We start from the raw sequence: 18,930 nt of genomic DNA, 5'->3' as shown, positions 1-18,930 counted from the left end.
TCTTCAGCACGCTTACTTTCTCCATTCCCATATTCCGGTTCAGGCCTTTACTCTCCCCCTTTTTGAGTTTTGATTGCCACAAATTGTCCCTGTTGATGGTGGTCGAATAGCCTCCTTTAGTATTTCTTGTAGGTCAGGTCGTGTACTGGAAAATTCCCTCAGCTTCTGTATGTCTGGAAAGGTCTTTATTCCTCCTTCATATCTAAAGGATATCTTTGCTGGATATATTATTCTTGGCTCCTGATTTCTCTCTTTCAATAGTTTGAATATTTGGTTCCACTCCCTCCTGGCTTGTAGAGTTTCTGCTGAAAAATCTGATGATAATCTAATGGGCTTTCCTTTGTAAGTTACCGTCTTCTTTTCCCTGGCTGCCTTGAGGATTCTTTCTTTGTCGTTGATTTTAGACAGCTTCAATACAATGTGCCTTGGAGAAGGCCTGTTGGGATTGAGGTAACTAGGTGTTCTATTTGCTTCTTGGATTCGAGGGTCCAGTTCTGTCCACAAATTTGGGAAGTTCTCATCGACAATTTGTTTGACTATATTCTCTGTTCCCTTCTCTCTTTCTTCTCCTTCTGGTATGCCCATTATTCTTATATTGCTCTTTCTGATGGAGTCAGAAAGTTCTTGTAGAGTTCTTTCATTTCTTTTAAGTCTCAAGTCTCTTTCTTCTTCTATCTGTGTCATTTCCAGGTTTCTATCTTCGATGTCACTGATTATTTCCTCCATCTGGTCAACTCTACTACCTAAGCTGGTTATTTCATTCTTAATTTCTTCTATTGAAGTCTTAATCTCCAGAAATTATATTTGGTTCTTTTTTAAAATTTCAATCTCTTTCGTAAAATGCTCATGCTGTTCTTTGATTGAGTTTCTGAGTTCGTTTAACTGCCTATCTGTGTTTTCTTGTATCTCGTTGAGTTTTTTCAGAACTGCAATCTTGAATTCTCTGTCATTTAAGTCACATATTTCTGTATCTTTAAGTGCCTTCTCTGGAGATTTTTCATTTTCTTTCTGAGCTATTTTGTTGCCTTGGTTATTCATGGCGATTACTGGTTTGCTATTTCTCTTCCTAGACATCTACAGGAGTGACTTCTGCAACAGGTTGATAGGAAGAGGTCTTTCTTTTGTTTGCCAGTACTTGTTGGTAGAATGTTTTATTATTTCTCCAACTGCAACTTATTTTTCTTCTCCCACAAGGTAGTGCTATGTTTTCTCTGCACTATTCCAACTTCTCACACAATGGGGGGATTCCCTGGGAGACGGGCTTCTCCTCTGTTAATAGTTCGTCTAGGTCACAGGGCGCCGTGTCCCGGTGGGTATGCGGAGAGCTTTTGATGTTCCAAAGCTCTTCCAGTTCCTGATTCAGAGCCCGTATGTTTCAGCAGTTCTGTTTACTCCTGCAGGGATCTGCCCAGATAGGTGGGGTCAGGGGCGGGGTAAGTTGTGAGAGGTGGCCCAGAGCAATGGCGGCAACCACCACCACAGCTGGTCCTGCTTCCACAGCTCTCTCCCCTTTGCTGGAACTAGTTGGCTGTGAATTTGTTTTTGCGGTCCACAGTTCTCAAAACAGCAGATTTTCTGTTGTTTTGATCTGACACTGCTGCTGTTTCTCTTCTAGCACCGGGCAGGTGGGGGCGGGGTGAGCTCTGAGGGGAGGGAGGGGGCGGCTAGTCTCAGTGCCTAAGGCTCCGTTCTCTGCTCAGCAGTGCGGGCTTAAATACCGTTTTCAGCCTTTTTCCCTCAGTCTTTTCTCCGAGGTCTCTGCCGTGAGCGTTGGGTTCAGCCATGTTATATGCTGCCCAGTCAGCCCTGTGGGCCATAAGCGGAGCCCTAGCAGTCCGAGTTCCTCCCTCTCCCGCACCTGCGGTAGTTCCGGGAAGCGGCGAGTTCAGTGCCCTGAGCTAGGTCTGCGTCCTGTGCCTGCGCGGCTCCGTCTCTGCACTTCTCCCTTTCCTCCTCCCTCCACTCGCGCGAATCTCCCACCTGTAGGTGATTTCAGTTGGTAGTGGGCCTCTTCGTCTTGCCTGTCTGCTGTGCAGGGAGTTCTTTGTGGAGTTTTTGTTGTTCGATTCTTTGTAAATTCCAGGGGAGCTTTACAGAGGCTCACCTCACTCCGCCATTTTTCCGGAAGTCCGCAGGTTGGTTTTTCATTGTGGTGATGGTTTTGTTTTCTGTACAAAAGTTTTTTAGTTTGATGTAGTATCACTTGTCTATTTTTCTTATTGATGTGTCAAATACAAAAACTCATCGCCAAGACAGACATCAAAGAGCTAACTCCCACTACATATTCTACTATAGATTTTATGGTTTCAGTGTAGCATCTTTTTTTTTTTTTAATTACCAAATTTGGGCTCAGAGAGATTGAATGACTTTTATTCTTCACAAAAATAGGATCATATGGTTCTCGACTTTTTCTGTCTGACTTATTTCGCTCAGCATAATAATCTCAAGATCCATCCATGTTGTTGTAAATGGCATTATTTCATCTTTTCTAACAGCAGAATAGTATTCCATTGTGTATAGATACCACATGTTCTATATCCAATCATCTATCAAAGGACACTTTGGTTTTTCCCATGTCTTGGCCACCGTAAATAAAGCTGCAATGAACATTGGAGCATAAATAAATGTTTTCAGATTTCTGGGGTTAGATACCCAGGAGAAGGATTGCTGGGTCACATGGTAATTCTATTCTTAATTTTTTGAGGAACCTCCACACTGCCTTCCATAGCGGCTGCACCAGTCTGCATTCCCACCAACAGTGTATGAGGGTTCCTTTTTTCCCACAACCTCTCCAACACTTGTTACTATTTGTCCTGTTGATGATAGCCATTCTGACTGGGGTGAGGTGATATCTCATTGTGGTTTTTATTTGCATTTCTTTGATGATTAGTGATGTTGAGCATTTTTTCATATGACTATTGGCCATTTGTATGTCCTCTTTGGAAAAATGTCTTTTCAGGTCCTCTGCCCATTTTTTATTGGATTTTGTTGTTGTTGTTGTTGAGTTCCTTATATATTTTGGATATTAGCCCCTTATCGGAGGCACTGCTTGCAAAAATCTTCTCCCATTCCATTGGTTTCCTCTTTATTTTGTCGATGGTTTATTTTGCTGTGCAGAAACTTTTTAGTTTGATATAGGCCCATTCATTTATTTTAGTTTTTACTTCCCTTGCCTTTGAAGTCAAATTCATAAATGCTCTTTGAACCCAAGGTCCATAAGTTTAATACCTATGTTTTCTTTTATGCAGTTTATTGTTTCAGGTCTTGTGTTTAGGTCTTTGGTCCATTTTGAATTAATTTTGGTACATGGTGACAGATAGCAGTCTAGTTTCATTCTTTTGCACATGGCTTTCCAATTCTCCCAGCATCATTTATTGAAGACGCTGTCTTTCCTCCATTGTGTGTTTTTGCTTCTTTGTCAAAAATCAACTGTCCATATTTTTGTGGGTTTATTTCTGGGTTCTCAATTCTATTCCATTGGCCTGTGTGTCTGTTTTTCTTCCAATACCATACTGTTTTAATTATTGTTGTTCTGTAATACAAGCTGAAGTCAAGGAGTGCGATACCTCCAGCATTGATCTTTTTTCTAAGGATTGCTTTGGCTATTCAGGGTATTTTGTGTTTCATACAAATCTGATGATTTTTTGTTCTATTTCTTTAAAAAACATCATTGGGATTTTGATGGGATTGTATTAAATCTGTATATTGCTTTGGGTAATATGGCCATTTTAAATATGTTGATTCTTCCAATCCATGAATATGGATGTGTCATTCCATTTCTTTGTGTCTTCTTCAATTTCTTTTTAAAATGTCTTACAGTTTTCAGTATATAGGTCTTTCACATGCTTGGTTAAGTTTATTCCTAGGTATTTTATTCTTTTTGCTGCAATTGCAAATGGAATTGTTTTGTTTTGTTTTTTGTTTTGTTTTTTTTCATTTCTTTTGCTGAGATTTCATTGTTAGTATTTAGGAATGCAATGGACTTTTGTACGTTGATTTTGTAGCCAGCAACCAGACTGTATTCGTTGATTGTTTCTAATAGCTTTTTGGTGGATTCTTTAGGGTTTTCTATATATAGCATCGTGTCATCTGCAAAGAGTGACACTTTAGCTTCTTCATTCCCAATTTGCATGCCTTTTATTTCTTTCTCTTGCCTGATTGCTCTGCCTAGGACTTCCAACACTATGTTGAAAAGCAGAGGTGATAGGGGACAGCCCTGTCATGTTCCTGAACGTGGAGCAAAGGGCTTCAGTTTTTCACCATTAATTATGAGATTAGCTGAGAGTTTGTCATATATGTCCTTTATTATGTTAAGGTATTTTCCTTCTATACCTATTTGTTAAGTGTTTTAATCATTAATAGATGTTGTATCTCGTCAAATGCTTTTTCTGCATCTATTCATATAATCATATGATTTTTGTCTTTTATTTTGTTTATGTGAATTATAACATTGATGGATTTGCATATGTTGAACCATCCTTGTGCCCCGGGGATGAACCCCACTTGGTCGTGATGAATAATCTTTTTAATGCATTGTTGCTTTTGATTTGCTAGAATTTTGTTTAGGATTTTTGTATCTGTATTCATCAGAGATGTTGGTCTGTAGTTTTCTTTTATTGTGTTATCCTTACCAGGTTTTGGTATCAGGGTAATGCTGGCCTCATAAAATGAGATAGAGAGTAGTGTTTCTTCTTCAATTTTTTGGAAGAGTTTGAGTAGGACAGATATTAGATCCTCTTTGAATATTTGGTAGAATTCACTAGTGAAGCGATCTGGTCCCAGCCTTTTGCTTTTGGGAAGGTTTTGAATGACTGATACAATTTCCTTACTGGTGATTGATCTATTTAGATTTTCCAATTCTTTGTGATTCAGCCTAGGAAGACTATATGTTTTTTAAAACTTGTCCATTTCTTTTAGGTTATTGAATGTGGTGGCATATAGTCCTTCATAGTATTCTTTGATGATCCTTTGTATTTCTGTGGCATCCGTGATAACTTCCCCTCTTTTATTTCTGATTTTGTTTATTTGTGTCTTTTCTCTTTTTATCTTAGTGAGTCTAGCCAAGGGTTTGTCAATTTTATTAATCTTTTCAAAGAACCAGATCTTTGTCACATTAATTTTTGCTATTATTTTTTTGTTTTTCTCTGTTCCATTTAGTTCTGCTCTGATTTTTATTATTTCCTTCCTTCTGCTGATTTTGGGTTTTATTTGTTCTTCTTTTTCTAGTTCTTTAAGGTGTAACGTGAGGTTATTTACCTGGGATATTTCTTATTTCTTGAGATAGGCATGTAATGATACAAATTTCCCTCTTAAAACTGCTTTTTTGCTGCATCCCAAAAATTTTGTTAGGATGTATTTTCATTCTCATTTGTTTCTATGTATCTTTTGATCTCTCCTCTTATTTCCTCTTTGATCCAGTCGTTCTTTAAAACTATGTTGTTTAATTTCCACATATGTGTGATTTTTCTGTTTTCTTTTTGCAGTTGATATCCAATTTCAAAGCCTTGTGATCAGAGAATATCCTTTGTATGATTTCAATCTTCTTAAATTTTCTGAGTTTTATGTCCCAATGTATGGTCTATCCTTGAGAATGTTCCATGTACACTAGAAAAGAATGTATGTAGTCTGATGTTCTAGGATGAAGTGCTCTATAAATGTCAATTATGTCCATTTCATCTAATGTGTCATTTAGGGCTAATACTTATTTATTTTCTGTTTGGATGCTCTATCCATAGCTGTCAATGATGTATTTAGGTCCCCTAGAATAATTGTGTTTTGGTCAATTTCTCTCTTTAGTTCTGTTAGTAGTTGCTTGGTATATTTCAGTGCTCCCTGATTGGGGGCGTAAATATTGATGACTGTATGTCTTCTTATTGTATAGTCCCCTTTATAATTATGAAATGTCCATCTTTGTCTCTTGTTACCTTTTTTATCCTGAAGTCTTTTTCATCTGATATCAGTATAGCTTCACCTGATTTTCTCTGGATACCATTTGCTTGGTGTGTCGGTTTCCACACTTTCACTTTGAGTCTATATTTGTCCTTACAGCTGAGATGTGTCTCTTGGAGGCAACATACGACTGGGTTTAGTTTTTGATCCAGTCTGCTACTCTGTGACTTTTTGTTGGTGAGTTCAGTCCATTCACATTTAGGGTGATTATTGATATATGAGGATTTCCCATCATTCTATCTTTGGTTTTCTGGTATGACTGTGTCTCCATTGTTTCTTTGCCTTTTTGTTGCTGTCTATTATTTCAGTGTGGTGGTATTCTATGATGTTTCACTCTTTTTCTTCTTTTATTATATTATATGTTTCAGTTCTGGATTTTTTTCTTTTTTTTTTAGTCATTACCATTACGTTTATGTAAAAGAAAATTTCATATTTAGAGTGTTCCATTTTCTTCAGCATGCTTACTTTCTCCATTCCCTTATGCCGGTTCAGACATTCACTCTCCCTCCTTTTATATTTTTGTTGTCACACATTATCCCTATTTATGCTGGTTGAATTGCCTCCTTCAATATTTCTTGTAGTGCAGGTCATGTGTTAGAAAATTCCCTCAGCTTCTGTATGTCTGTAAAGGTCTTTATTCCTCCTTCATATCTAGAGGATATCTTTGCTGGATATATTATTCTTGGCTCATAATTTCTCTCTTTCAATAGTTTGAATATTTGGTTCCACTCCCTCCTGGCTTGTAGAGTTTCTGCTGAAAAATCTGATGATAATCTAATGGGCTTTCCTTTGTAAGTTACCGTCTTCTTTTCCCTGGCTGCCTTGAGGATTCTTTCTTTGTCGTTGATTTTAGACAGCTTCAATACAATGTGCCTTGGAGAAGGCCTGTTGGGGTTGAGGTAATTAGGTGTTCCATTTGCTTCTTGGATTCAAGGATCCAGTTCTTTCCACAAGTCTGGGAAGTTTTCATCGACTATTTGTTTGAATATACTCTCTGTTCCCTTCTCTCTTTCTTCTCCTTCTGGTATGCCCATTATTCTTATATTGCTCTTTCTGATGGAATCAGAAAGTTCTTGTAGAGTTCTTTCATTTCTTTGAAGTCTCAAGTCTCTTTCTTCTTCCATCCTTGTCATTCCAGGTTTCTATCTTCGATGTCACTGATTATTTCCTCCATCTGGTCAACTCTACTACCTAAGCTGGCTATTTCATTCTTAATTTCTTCTACTGAGTTCTTAATCTCCAGAAATTCTGTGTGGTTCTTTTTTAAAAATTTCAATGTCTTTAGTAAAATGCTCATGTTGTTCTTTGATTGTGTTTCTGAGTTCATTAAACTGCCTTTCTGTATTTTCTTGCATCTCGTTGAGTTTTTTCAGAACTGCAGTCTTGAATTCTATGTCATTTAAGTCACATATTTCCATATCTTTAAGTTCATTTTCTGGAGACTTTTCATTTTCTTTCTGAGCTGTCTTGTTGCCTTGGTTATTCATGGCAATTAATGATTTATTATTTCTCTTCTTAGACATCTACAGAATTGGGTTCTGCAACAGGTTGATAGGAAGAGGTCTTTCTTTTGTTTTCCAGTACGTGTTGGTAGAATGTTTTATTTTCTCTCTGACTGCAGCCCTTTTTTCTCTCTCACACTGTAGTGTTATGTTTTCTCTGCACTATTCCAGCTTCTCACACAATGGGGGAATTCCCTGGAAGGTGGGCTTCTCCTCTGTTAACAGTTCACCTGGGTCATAGGGCGCTGCATCCCTGTGGGGATGCAGAGAGCTTTTGAAGTTCCAAAGCTCTGCCTGCACCAGATTCAGAGCCCCTGTGTTTCAGCAGTCCTGTTTACTCCTGCAGGGATCTGCCCAGATAGGTGGGGACAGAGGTGGAGTGAGTTGTGAGAGGTGGCCCAGAGCAATGGCGGTGACCACCACCACAGCCGCACTTTTCCCTTCCCTCCTCCCCTTCTCGCTCAATTTGCCCACCTTTAGGTGAATTCAGTAGTGAGCCTCTTCATCTTGCCTGTCTGCTGTGCAGGGAGTCCTTTGTGGAGTTATAGCTGTTCGATTTGTTGTAAATTCCAGGGGAGATTTCCAGAGGCTCACCTCACACCACCATTTTGATGATGTCTCCTCAACTCCTTTCTTGAGGGTGCTTGTCAGGTTGAGGAATTTCCCCATTGTCATTGTACTTTTGTCCTGACACCTCATTCCCAATTCTACCCAGCTAGACTCCATCCCATCCCATCAAACTTGAAAACAAGTCTGTAGCCTTTGTCACCATCTGAAAACAAAACAGGAAAGACCCATTGTCCAGATGAAGGCTGAATATGAATGCCACAGATGTGTGTCCCTCGCGCTTCCTCTCATATCCTGGTGCTGACACTACAGCCTGGGCCTTAGAAGGGAAATCTATAAATTCAGAGAAGAGAACTCTGATCTGGAGGAGACCAGATGACCCTTGACACATCAAGATGCCATGAGTCTTTTCAGGCTTTAAAGTCTTTGATCCTATGATTGGAATGTAGAGTCAAACATTCTGTCCCATCATTTTGATTCATTTTATGTCCTTGTTTCTTATTAGGTTGTTCTTGTTACCCAATGGTGTCCAGCCCCTGCTCAGTGGGTCCCTCAGGTACTCAAAGAGCACATGGCTCATGGGCATCTTTCTCTCATGTTTAGAAACAGGGAGAGATAAGATGCCAGAAATCACCCCCAATGATTCAGCTGTGAGCGGCTTCCTGCTGCTTCTTCACTTCACATCCCCTATTGCCTCTGATGTTGTGAAGGGGACTTACCCAGGGATGGAGATAGGAAGACTCTCCCTGAGACATCCTGGGGCATCTGGGAAAGGCCTGACATTGGGAGCTGAGGGAGTTCCTGATGAGGAGGGAGGGGTGCACTTGGGCCACTGTGACAAAAGGGGGTGGAAGCCATCAATGGACAGAGGCCTGACACCTGGCTCTATCTTTAGGTGTGAATGATGATGTCACCCTGGAAGCCCCCAGCCATGACTCCCTCCATTACCTCAGCATAGGGGACAGCCTTCAATGCCACTATTGTCCTGACTGAGTCTCCCCATCCCCCACCCCCCACCTCTGCAGGTTTTCTTTCTTTCTTTTTCTTTTAAGCATGTTTTTCAAGGACCTATCAGCTCCAAGTCAAGTAGTTTCAATCTAGTTGTGGAGGGCACAGCTCACAGTAGCCTGTGTGGGGATCGAGCCAGCAACCTTGGTGTTAGAAGCACCACGCTCTAACCAACTGAGCTAACCGGCCACTGCCCACACAGGTTTTCAATGGTACAAACAGCACCACAGAGGAGAGTCTGTAGTTGAGTCAGTGCCTCTGTTTACCCTCCAAGGCCTGGAGAAGGGGACACAGACCTGCTTCCATCCCCATCATGACACAGCAGAGTGTCTGAATCTAGGTGCCCTCAGGCAACCTAGCAGTCAACAGGCTCTAGAGCAGCTGGCTGTGCCCAGTGCAGCTCCAGGAGTGACACCCTGCACCTATAACAGTCTGGTCCCTATGGTGGGGTCTGACTGGAGGCCACGGTCTCTGCCCTGTGGGAACTCATGCCTTTGAGAGGTGACCTTTTGTCCTATTGTGTTCCAGACATCAAAGAGTGTGGAGCAGGCTCGACAGTGTCCTGTGGGGTATATTTAGATTGCCAGGACTTCATGGAGAGCTACTGCATGTGCAGCCCTGCCTACAGACCTGTTTCTGAGGCAACGTTCAACATTGATCCTAAGAAACCATGTAGTGGTAAGAAGGACCCCATGTCTTCCATTTCCTCATTCATTAGGTTTGGGATTCCCACCCCTTTCTCTAAGCATCACGGGAGTGACCTGTGCACCTACTTGGTCACCCACCCTCTCTGAACACCAAGGCTCTAAACCCCCCACCAAGTGCCACTTAAGTAATTTTCAAACATTCCCTTACCACCTGGCATCGTATTTTCATAAAACAAAGGGAGTGGTGGCATTCAAGATACTTCAAGGGCTCACAGAGTGTTGAATTCCAGAGCAATATTCATCCTTTTCTTCTTCATCAATGACTACCAGGATGAGACCTTCCCCACTAGAGACCACACAGGCTTGGCCACCCCAGAAGCCCTCTCACACCCCTCAGGCCTTGATGGACCCAGGAACCATGTCCAGAAATGTGGGCATAGGGAGAGTACAAGGTGGGCCCATGTTCCTCAGTTGTCCCTGCCCCTGGCCAACAACCACACCAGGTGAAGACCCCTCCTTGACCCTGAACCCACTTCTTGGCTGCTCAGCCTCATCTATTTCCTCAAGCAAGGTTTCACCCTGATTCAACCCAATAATTTCAATTAATGGAACTGTGGGCAACTCAAATGATTAGGACCTGTTGTGTCAGGAGTGGGCAGGGTGACATGGACCACCCCACACACATTCAGGAAGTTAGATGAATGGAAGAGTCTTCTATCTGGATGAGACTGAAAGAGAGGACGTAATTGGGCACCACTGCCCCAAGCCTGACCCTCTCTCTCGAAGAGGTCAATCCAGGCCCCATGGGGGCTGAGCTCCCCTCAGCAGGGCCCAGAAGTCTGCATCCCTGGTGGGAGATCAAGGAGCCAAATGAGAGAAACACCTGCTACTCCTCGTCCATCGGCACCTGTTTCCCTCTTTAGCCACCCAACCCTCACCCACTGCTGATCTTGCTCAGAAGTGGATTTTCACCACTTCCTGCCAGTCCTGGGGATGCCATCATGGAGATCAGAAGAGGCACCTTCACCAACCCAAAGATTCATGGCTGGACATCAGCCCCCATTGTCCACCGCAGCCTGGCACCCACTGTCCGGGTGGCCCTGCTTGTCTGGCATTGTCTTCATTCTCCTCATCCCTTCATGCGAGCCCCTTGAGGGACCAGGTTCAGGGATGGGTCTTGATCCAGATCTATGAGCTTGAATCTGAGAGTTGGCATTAATGGGACAGCACTGTCCCGCCAGCATCACCAGGATTCCAAGGAGAATTCAGGCAGAGTGCAGCTGCCCTGGAAGAGGCAGGACAAAAGCCATCACTTGGAGACAAGATGGGTACTGCTCAGGGAACTTAGCATTTCCTCTACACTTGGTTCCCAGGAAGGCCCACTCTGGTCTTTACCCAAATCCTCAAGCTGGGACACAGGTTGCCATGATGTCCCTGCCCACCTGGGAGCTGATCATGAAAGCAAGGGCACCAGGGCTGAAAGACAGGGAAAACTCAGGCCACTTCCACCCATATCTGGACAACAGAGCATCTAGGCCATTCCATTCACACTTAGGATGCCTCCATGTGAATAAGAAATGGCATCCACTCACTGGAGAGGAGAGTGAGGCCTTTGCAAAGCAGATTTCCACCATTGCCAGAGAACAAAGAACCTGGGCATAGGGAAAGGCACGCAAATCTGAGGACTCTCTCCTTTAAGATTTACTCTCTCCATTGGGAAAGGTTGGAGTTTCTGAGTAAATCCTCTATGTATATTCTATGTATATTGTCGCACCTGAGTTTCCATGAGGGCTGTGGCTGTCAGTGATTGACTCCATGGGGAGTCCCGGGAAACGGAGGGGAAAGACCTAGTTCTTGATTCCAAGTGAAATACAGGAACCTCAGGGAAGCTGCCAGAAAGCTGTGGGCTGCAGGGCCCAACTCAAGGTGGCAATAGCCATATGGACAGGGGTTGAAATTGGAGCTCCACTTTCCTATTTTTATCATCTCTGTCTTTCTGCTCCAGGACTCATTCTTCAGCTGATGTTGACGTTGGATGCTGCAGCTGAAAACTTTAAAGGTGAGTCCGCCCAGCCAGCCCATTAGTGACTGGGGAATACATGCTAAGGTCTGAGTCCTCTCACCAACAAGGGGGCTTATTTTGCAAGTGAGGCCAACAGATGGTTTTCTGGAGATAAGAGAAGCTGTTTCATCTTCCCTAAATGTCCAGAATTTTCTGAGTTCTTCCAAATCCAGTGGCAGCCATCATTCCTTTTCCTTCCGTCCTCTTCCTTTGGACCACTGCTGGTAGCTGGCTTCCTCTTATCTCTTGGGCCTTCTGACCATGGTCTCTGTCCTGTCCCCACAGCCTCTGTCCCTGAAGACTGTGCTTGGTGGTGCCCTCTGAACGCCGCATGTGTCAATGCCACAGCCTGTCACTGTGCCCAGGGATTCAGTTCTTCATCTGGGAAGATCACCACCAACGGCTTCCAGAGATGTGATGGTACAGAGGCTTGGGGTGGGGGAGGGGCATCCGGAGAGTGTGGGGCATCCAGAGCCCTCAGCTCTGAGAGCAGCACAGATGTATTTTGTCAAGGGCAAAAGAGAAGAGACGTGGGAGGGAAGTAGGCAGTCAGGTTTTCTTGATTAGCCTATGAGATCCACTACCCATTTTTAAGTTGGATTGTGTAGTTTCTGTTCTGTTGAGTTATATAAGTTCTTTGTATATTTTGGATGTTAACCACTTATCAGATATGTGATTTGCAAACATTTTCTCCCAAATTATAGGTTGCCGTTTCACTCTGTTGACGGTTTCCTTTGCTGTATAAATGTTTTTTAGGTTGATGCAGTCCTTTATTTATTTTTGCTTCTGTTGCCTTTGCTTTTGGTGTCAAATTAAAAAAAAATCATTACCAAGACTGATGTCAAGGAGCTCACCATCCATGTTTTATTCTAAGAGTTTTATGGTTTCAGGGTAGCATTGTTTTTTGTTTGTTTGGTTTTTTATTAAAAAAAAAAAAAAAAAAGATCATAATTTGGCACCAAGAGATTAAGTGAATTATCTAAAATCACGCAATTAATAAGATGGTAGACTGAAATCCAGTTCTAAAATTAAACAGTTCTTATTCTTCAACAATACAAGATCATAAAAGGAAATTACACTACTTAAAAATGGTTAAGGTGGTAAATTTATGTTATGTGCATTTTACCACAACAAAGAAGTGGCAAAAAAAAAAAAAAAGACAGAAATTATATGGTTTTTACACCAAGAAATTTTCTTCATGTACTTAAAATAGTCTTAGATGCATATTTATTGATAATTTTAAAATATTCCTAATATGTTTGAAATGATGAGAAGAAAAATCCCTAAAATTTACAAGTAGTCTGTGTAGTAGACTTATAGGTGATTTTCTTTTTTTACATTTTCTTTGTTTTCTTAGTATCCACATGTCGTTTAATATTGGGCAAAAAGTAAATTTTATCAGGGGAAAAGAAACAAGATGTGACTGTGACTACTGCACAGCACATCCATGACCCTCGAAGTGTCCTTAAAGGTTCCTTTGTGTGTTTACATGTGTGTTTCATGGGGATTTGTAGATTGGGTGGATGTGGATGGAGACCCCACTGCTACTGTCATTGGATCCCAGCTCCTTCCTGGAGGGCCCTTGTCAGTTTGAAGAATTTCCCATCACCATGACCTCCCCTCCCACACAACTCATTCCCAGCTATACCCCACTTGACTCCACCCCATCCCCTCAACCTGGAAAACAGGTCTCCAGCCATTGCCACCATCTGAGAGCAGAAGCATTCCTCATGCTTCCTCTCTGTCCTGGGGCTGACACCCACAGCCTGGGCTGGGGGCCTTAGAAGGAAAATCCACAAGTTCAGAGATGAAACTCTGATCTAAGGGAGACCGGTTGCACCCCAACTCATTATAACGCCCAGAGTCCTGTCAGTCTCTAAAGTTTTTGCTCTCCCAATTGGTATGTATAGGGCCAAATATTCTGTCCCTTCATTGTAGTTCATTCTTGTATATGTGGTTCTTATTAAACCATTGTTTTTAGCCAGCAGGGTCCACTTCCTGCTCTTTGGGCCCCTGATCTACTCAAAGGGTATTGGATCACAGGTATCTTTCTCTCATGTTTAGAGGACAAGGAGAGCTAAAATGCCAGAAATCACCCCCAGGGACAGCTGTGAGCAGCTTCCTGCTGGCTTCTTCATTTTATTTCCCATACTGCCTCTGATAAGGGTGGGGGGATTCATCTAGGGGTGGAGATAGCAAGATTTGCCCAGAGATATCCTGAGACATCTGGAAAAGGTCTGTAATTAGGAACTGGGAGAGGACCTTATGAGGAGTGTAGGGTGTACTTGGGCCACTGTGATTAAATGGGGTTGGAAGTTAACAACAGGCAGGGACCTGACACCTGGCTCTGTCCTCAGGTGTGAATGATGATGTCACCCTGGAAAGCCCCAGCCATGACTCCCTCCCTACCTCAGCATAGGGGGCAGCCTTTAATGTCATTGTCACCCTGACTAGAGGCCAACCCCAGGTCCCTATAGAGCAAACACCACAGGGGAAGTTTTGGAGCTGAGTCAGTGCCTCCGTCTACCCCTCAAGGCCTGGAGAAGGGGACGCAGACCTGCTTCCATCCCAATCATGACATAGCAGAGTGTCCGAATCTAGGTGCTTTCAGGCCCAGCCCGAGAGCAGAGATGAGCAGAGTAGTCGACAGGCTCTGGAGCAGCTGGCGGTGCCCAGCGCAGCCCCAGGAGAGCCACCCAGGAGCTGAGTTCTCTCCACTCCCCATGGCAGGAGCAGGCCGGAGTCCACAGTCTCTGCCCTGTGGAAACTCATTCCCACCTTAGGGAGGTGACCCTTTACCCTGTTGTGTTCCAGACATCAATGAATGTGAACCACCCCAGACAGTGTCCTGTGGAAAAAACGCAAACTGTCAGAACACGGAGGGGAGCTACTACTGCACATGCAACCCGGGATACACACTTGTTTCCAGGGCAAAAAGGTTCAGAAATGAGAGTGAGAACACGTGTCAAGGTGAGAACCACCCTGTGTCTTCCATGTCCTTGTCCATGAGATTTGAGGTTATTTGCCCCACTTTCTCCAGGCATAAAATGGCTGGCCTGGGCACCTACCTGCTCACCCCCTCTCTGAACCCCAAGGCTCAGGACCCTCCATAGATGTTTGGAACGTCCCCCTGCCCACCTGGCATCTTATTTTCACAAAAGAAAAGCAAGGGATGACATTCAAGACACATCAGGAGCTCAAAGTGCGCTCATTGTGTTCCAGCACAATCCCCGCCCTCTTCACCCTCATCAGTGACTGCCAGAAGGAGACCTGCCACGACCAGAGCCCCCATGCGCTCCAACACTCCAGGTACAATCTCAGACCTCCCAGACAACGATTGATTCATGGACCTTGTCCAGGAAGGCAGGAGTGGGGAGACTCACGGGCGGGTCCACCTTCCCCCACTGTCCCTGCCCCTGACCAACAACCATGGCACCCTCACCCCACTTCTCAGCTGCTCAGCCTCCATCAATTTCCCACAAAAGTGACCTCCCTGACCCTCCCCAATAATTTCAGTTCACCACCTGAGGACAACTATGATGAGCACCCAGAAGAATGTTGCATCCCGTCTGAACAGGATGACACGGACCCACACACACACACACAAACTTGGTGAGTCTGGTAAACAGAAGAGTCTCCCATCTGGCCCACCTGGCAACAGAGGGCAACACCAAGGATCATTGCCCAACAGGTGGAGCTACCCAGGTCAGTGTCCCTGGTGGGAGACCAAGCGGCCAGATGACAAAACACCTGCCATCCCTCGCCCATCAGACCCTGCCCCCATCTCCAGGCAGCCAGCCCTCACCTCTGCTGGCCTTTCCCAGACATGCATTCTCACTGCTTCCTGCCAGTCCTGGGGATGCCTTCTTAGGGATCAGAAAAAGGCACCCAGGGATGCCTGGCTGGAAGGTCAGCCCCCAATGTCCAGCCTTGACCTGGTGCCACTGTCTGAGTGGCACTGGCCTGTCCAGCACCTTCTTTATTCTCCCTGCCCCTGCCCTATAGCCTAATCTTTGGTGGGCCTGTCTCAGGAGGGGCGGTTCTTGGTCCATCTCTATCAAGATGTCTTAGAGTTAGGGGAGTTTATATTGCCCTAACAGGGTCAATGAGATTCCAAGGAAAACTCAGCCAGTGGTCAGCTGCCCTTGGGGGACTTAGGACAAAGGCCATCACAGGAACCCAAGATAGGTCCTTGTCATTAAATGCAGCATTTCCCCTGCACTCAGTTCCCAAGAAGGCCTACGTTGTCTTCTGTCCAAATGCTCAGGCTGGGACAGAGGTGAAGATGATGTCCCCACCCCAGCTAGGAGCTGCCCAGGAAAGCTGAGGGTGGCACTAGGGGTGCCAGACAGGTAGGGCTCAAACTGAGTCCATACACTTCTGGACAACCGGGTATCTGGGCCATCACATTCACCCACAGGAAACCTCCATGTGTATAAGAAAAGTAGCCCACTAACAAGGCGTGAGACAGTGGGGCCTTCCCAAACCAGGTCCCTGAATTACCAAATGACAATCTGGGAATCTGGTACCTGGCCTGACCTGGCCCCAGACTCCTCCCCCTACACACACACACACACACACACACACACACCAAATGAATGAACTGCTGTTTTGTTTGCAGCAAGAAACTCCTTCTCCAGATGGACTTCACCCCCTAGAATCAACAGCAAGGTGAGTGGCCCCAGAAGGGACCAAGAGGTAGGAAATCCCTCTGCACATTCCACAGTACCCACCTATTCACCCCAAGTTTCCCCATCCACCTGTAAGGCTCTCTGACCACCTCATCTCCCCTCTCCACAGAAGCTCTCCGGCTTCTATGAAAGAGTCCACAATCTGGGCAGAGACTTCATGTCTACCTCGGCCCAGGATACCATCCAGGTAAGGGCAGGACCCAGGGGAGGCAGGTGGAGGCATCTCATAGAGGCCCGGGGACGACTGGGTCTGGGAGCAGAGAGACCCCAATACAATGGCCTCCTGCTCTGAGGCCCCGTTTCTCCAAGTGTTGGTGGGAAGAGCGGACACGCAGGTATTTGTACTCACAGTGAGACCCCCATGCACCTACTAACACCTTTCTTCATGCTGTCCCTGCCTGTTGGGTTTATGTCACCCTAGGCATTCCTATGAGTGGCTGGATTCCAGGGACAAAGACACAGGGAATCCAACCGCACCACCTTTATCCCCAGATAGACCATCTGTGGGTTTTCTTCGCCAGGCTGAGTGGGCAGGGTCTTCATGTAGCCTCTCTGGCTCATGGCCCACTGACTCTGTGTCCCCATCCCCCCAGAAAGTCATACAGGTGGTGGATGATCTACTGGAGAGCCCTGGAGACCTGGAGACCCTGCCCCGCTCAGAGCAGCACTGTGTGGCCACCAACCTGCTGGTTGGCCAGGAGCAGGTCCTGAGATCGCTGAGCAAGGCCATGTCCAATGAGTCACTGACCTTTAACACAGCTGGAGGCACAAGTAAGGACCCCATTTGCCCCCAGGCTCTGCTCTGGCCTTTCTCCACCTCATTCCTCTTCCAGTCTCACTGGACCTGAGTGACCACACTTGTATCTCAGTGTTACTCTCATAAACACAGGAAAATAAGAGCTTAAAAAGAAATGAATAAATTATGCTAAGTGAAATAAGACAGACAGAGAAAGACAAATACCATATGCTCTCACTTATATGTAGAATCTAAAAAACAAATTCATAGATTAAGCAGATTGGTGGTTGGCAGAGGAAGGGAGTGAGGGGTGGTTGAAATGGATAAAGGGAGTCAAATGGACAAAATAACTAAGTCATGGAGATATAATGTGCAGCACGGCAACTATAGTTAATAATACTGAATTGCATATTTTAAAGTATGAGACTAAACCTTAAAAGTTCTTATCACAAATTTTTAAAATGTGGTAACTATTTATGATGATGAGTGTTAAGTAGAATTATTATGGCAATCATTTTGTAATATACACAAATATTGAAACATATTGTACACCTGAAACTAATATAATGTATATCAATTATACCTCAATTAAAATAAATGATAAAACTGTAAATAATATACATACTCATTGTAAAATAAATTACAAGCAGATGAAATAAGTATAATGAAGAATTTAAGATAAATACAAATGGCTTCAAAAGAAAACAATTAAATTTGGAAATATATAAATTTAATATTATATATGATTTGTTTTATTGAGGTAAAATTTATGTAACATAAAATTGACCATTTTAACCAAAGTGTACAATTCAGTGGCATTTAGTACATTCACAGAGTTGTAATAATCGCCTCTATTTCTATTTTCATCACCCCAAAAGTAAACACTGTACCCACTAAGCAGTTGCTCTTCATCCCCCCTCCCCCAGCTTCTGGTCACCACTAATCTGTTTTCTGTCTCTATGGATTTGCCTGTTCTGGACAGTTCATATATATATATATATATATATATATATATATATATATATATATGCCCAAAAAAGTATATACATGACTTGTATTCACCTTTTGTTATCAGTATATATTGAGTATTACAATTTTAATACAGTTTTTTCCTTTCTTAAAATGTATATACATTTTTTGGCACCCTCTGTGTGTGTGTGTGTGTGTGTGTGTGTGTGTGTGTGTGTGTGTGTATAAAATGATCATACAACATGTGACATTATAGTTTTGTTTCTTTTGCCTAACAAAGTTTTCAAGGTTCCTCATGTTGTAGCCTATATCCTATTTATTTCCTTGTTGTGGTCGAATAATATTCCATTGCGTGGAAAGACCACCTTTTGTTCATCCATTCATCCATTGAAGGACATGTGGGTTGTTACCTCCTTTTGACTATTGTGAATACTGCTGCTAGGAATATTAGCGTACAACTTTGTCTGAATAACTGTTTCAGCTCTTTGGGGTACATAACTTAAGAGTGAAATTTCTGAGTGACATGGTAATTTTATGTTCAACTTTTTGAGCAACACCCAGAGTATTTTTCCAAACTGGCTACTTTTCCATTCACACCCCCAACCAGCAATGTACAAGGGTTCCATTCTCCACATCCTCAGCAATACTTCTTACTTCCATCGGCTTTTGGTTTTATTATAGCCTTTCTAGTGTATGTCAGGTGACACCTCATTATGGTTTTGTTTTGCATTTCCCTAATAACTAATGATGTTTAACACTTTTTAATGTCACTGTTAGACATTTGTGTATCTTTTTTGGA

At 43.5% G+C, this 18,930-nt stretch overlaps 1 protein-coding gene across 1 annotated transcript in view; it reads left to right on the top strand.

Annotated features, from left to right (window-relative positions):
• Positions 1 to 18,930, top strand: part of LOC109439421 (adhesion G protein-coupled receptor E2-like) — a 44,438-nt gene that overhangs the window by 8,661 nt on the left and 16,847 nt on the right. Inside the window, exons 4-12 of the mRNA XM_074338119.2 lie at positions 9,555 to 9,704; positions 11,679 to 11,732; positions 12,021 to 12,155; positions 14,550 to 14,705; positions 14,958 to 15,044; positions 15,252 to 15,347; positions 16,357 to 16,406; positions 16,536 to 16,613; positions 17,020 to 17,197. Coding sequence (XP_074194220.2) covers positions 9,555 to 9,704; positions 11,679 to 11,732; positions 12,021 to 12,155; positions 14,550 to 14,705; positions 14,958 to 15,044; positions 15,252 to 15,347; positions 16,357 to 16,406; positions 16,536 to 16,613; positions 17,020 to 17,197 — 984 coding nt within the window. The remainder of the gene's footprint in view (positions 1 to 9,554; positions 9,705 to 11,678; positions 11,733 to 12,020; positions 12,156 to 14,549; positions 14,706 to 14,957; positions 15,045 to 15,251; positions 15,348 to 16,356; positions 16,407 to 16,535; positions 16,614 to 17,019; positions 17,198 to 18,930) is intronic.

This window comes from Rhinolophus sinicus, chromosome 15, assembly GCF_057876585.1.
Source record: "Rhinolophus sinicus isolate RSI-liver-muscle chromosome 15, RSI-T2T, whole genome shotgun sequence".
Taxonomy (NCBI): Eukaryota; Metazoa; Chordata; class Mammalia; order Chiroptera; family Rhinolophidae; genus Rhinolophus; species Rhinolophus sinicus.
This window is presented reverse-complemented; position numbering and strand designations above follow the sequence as displayed.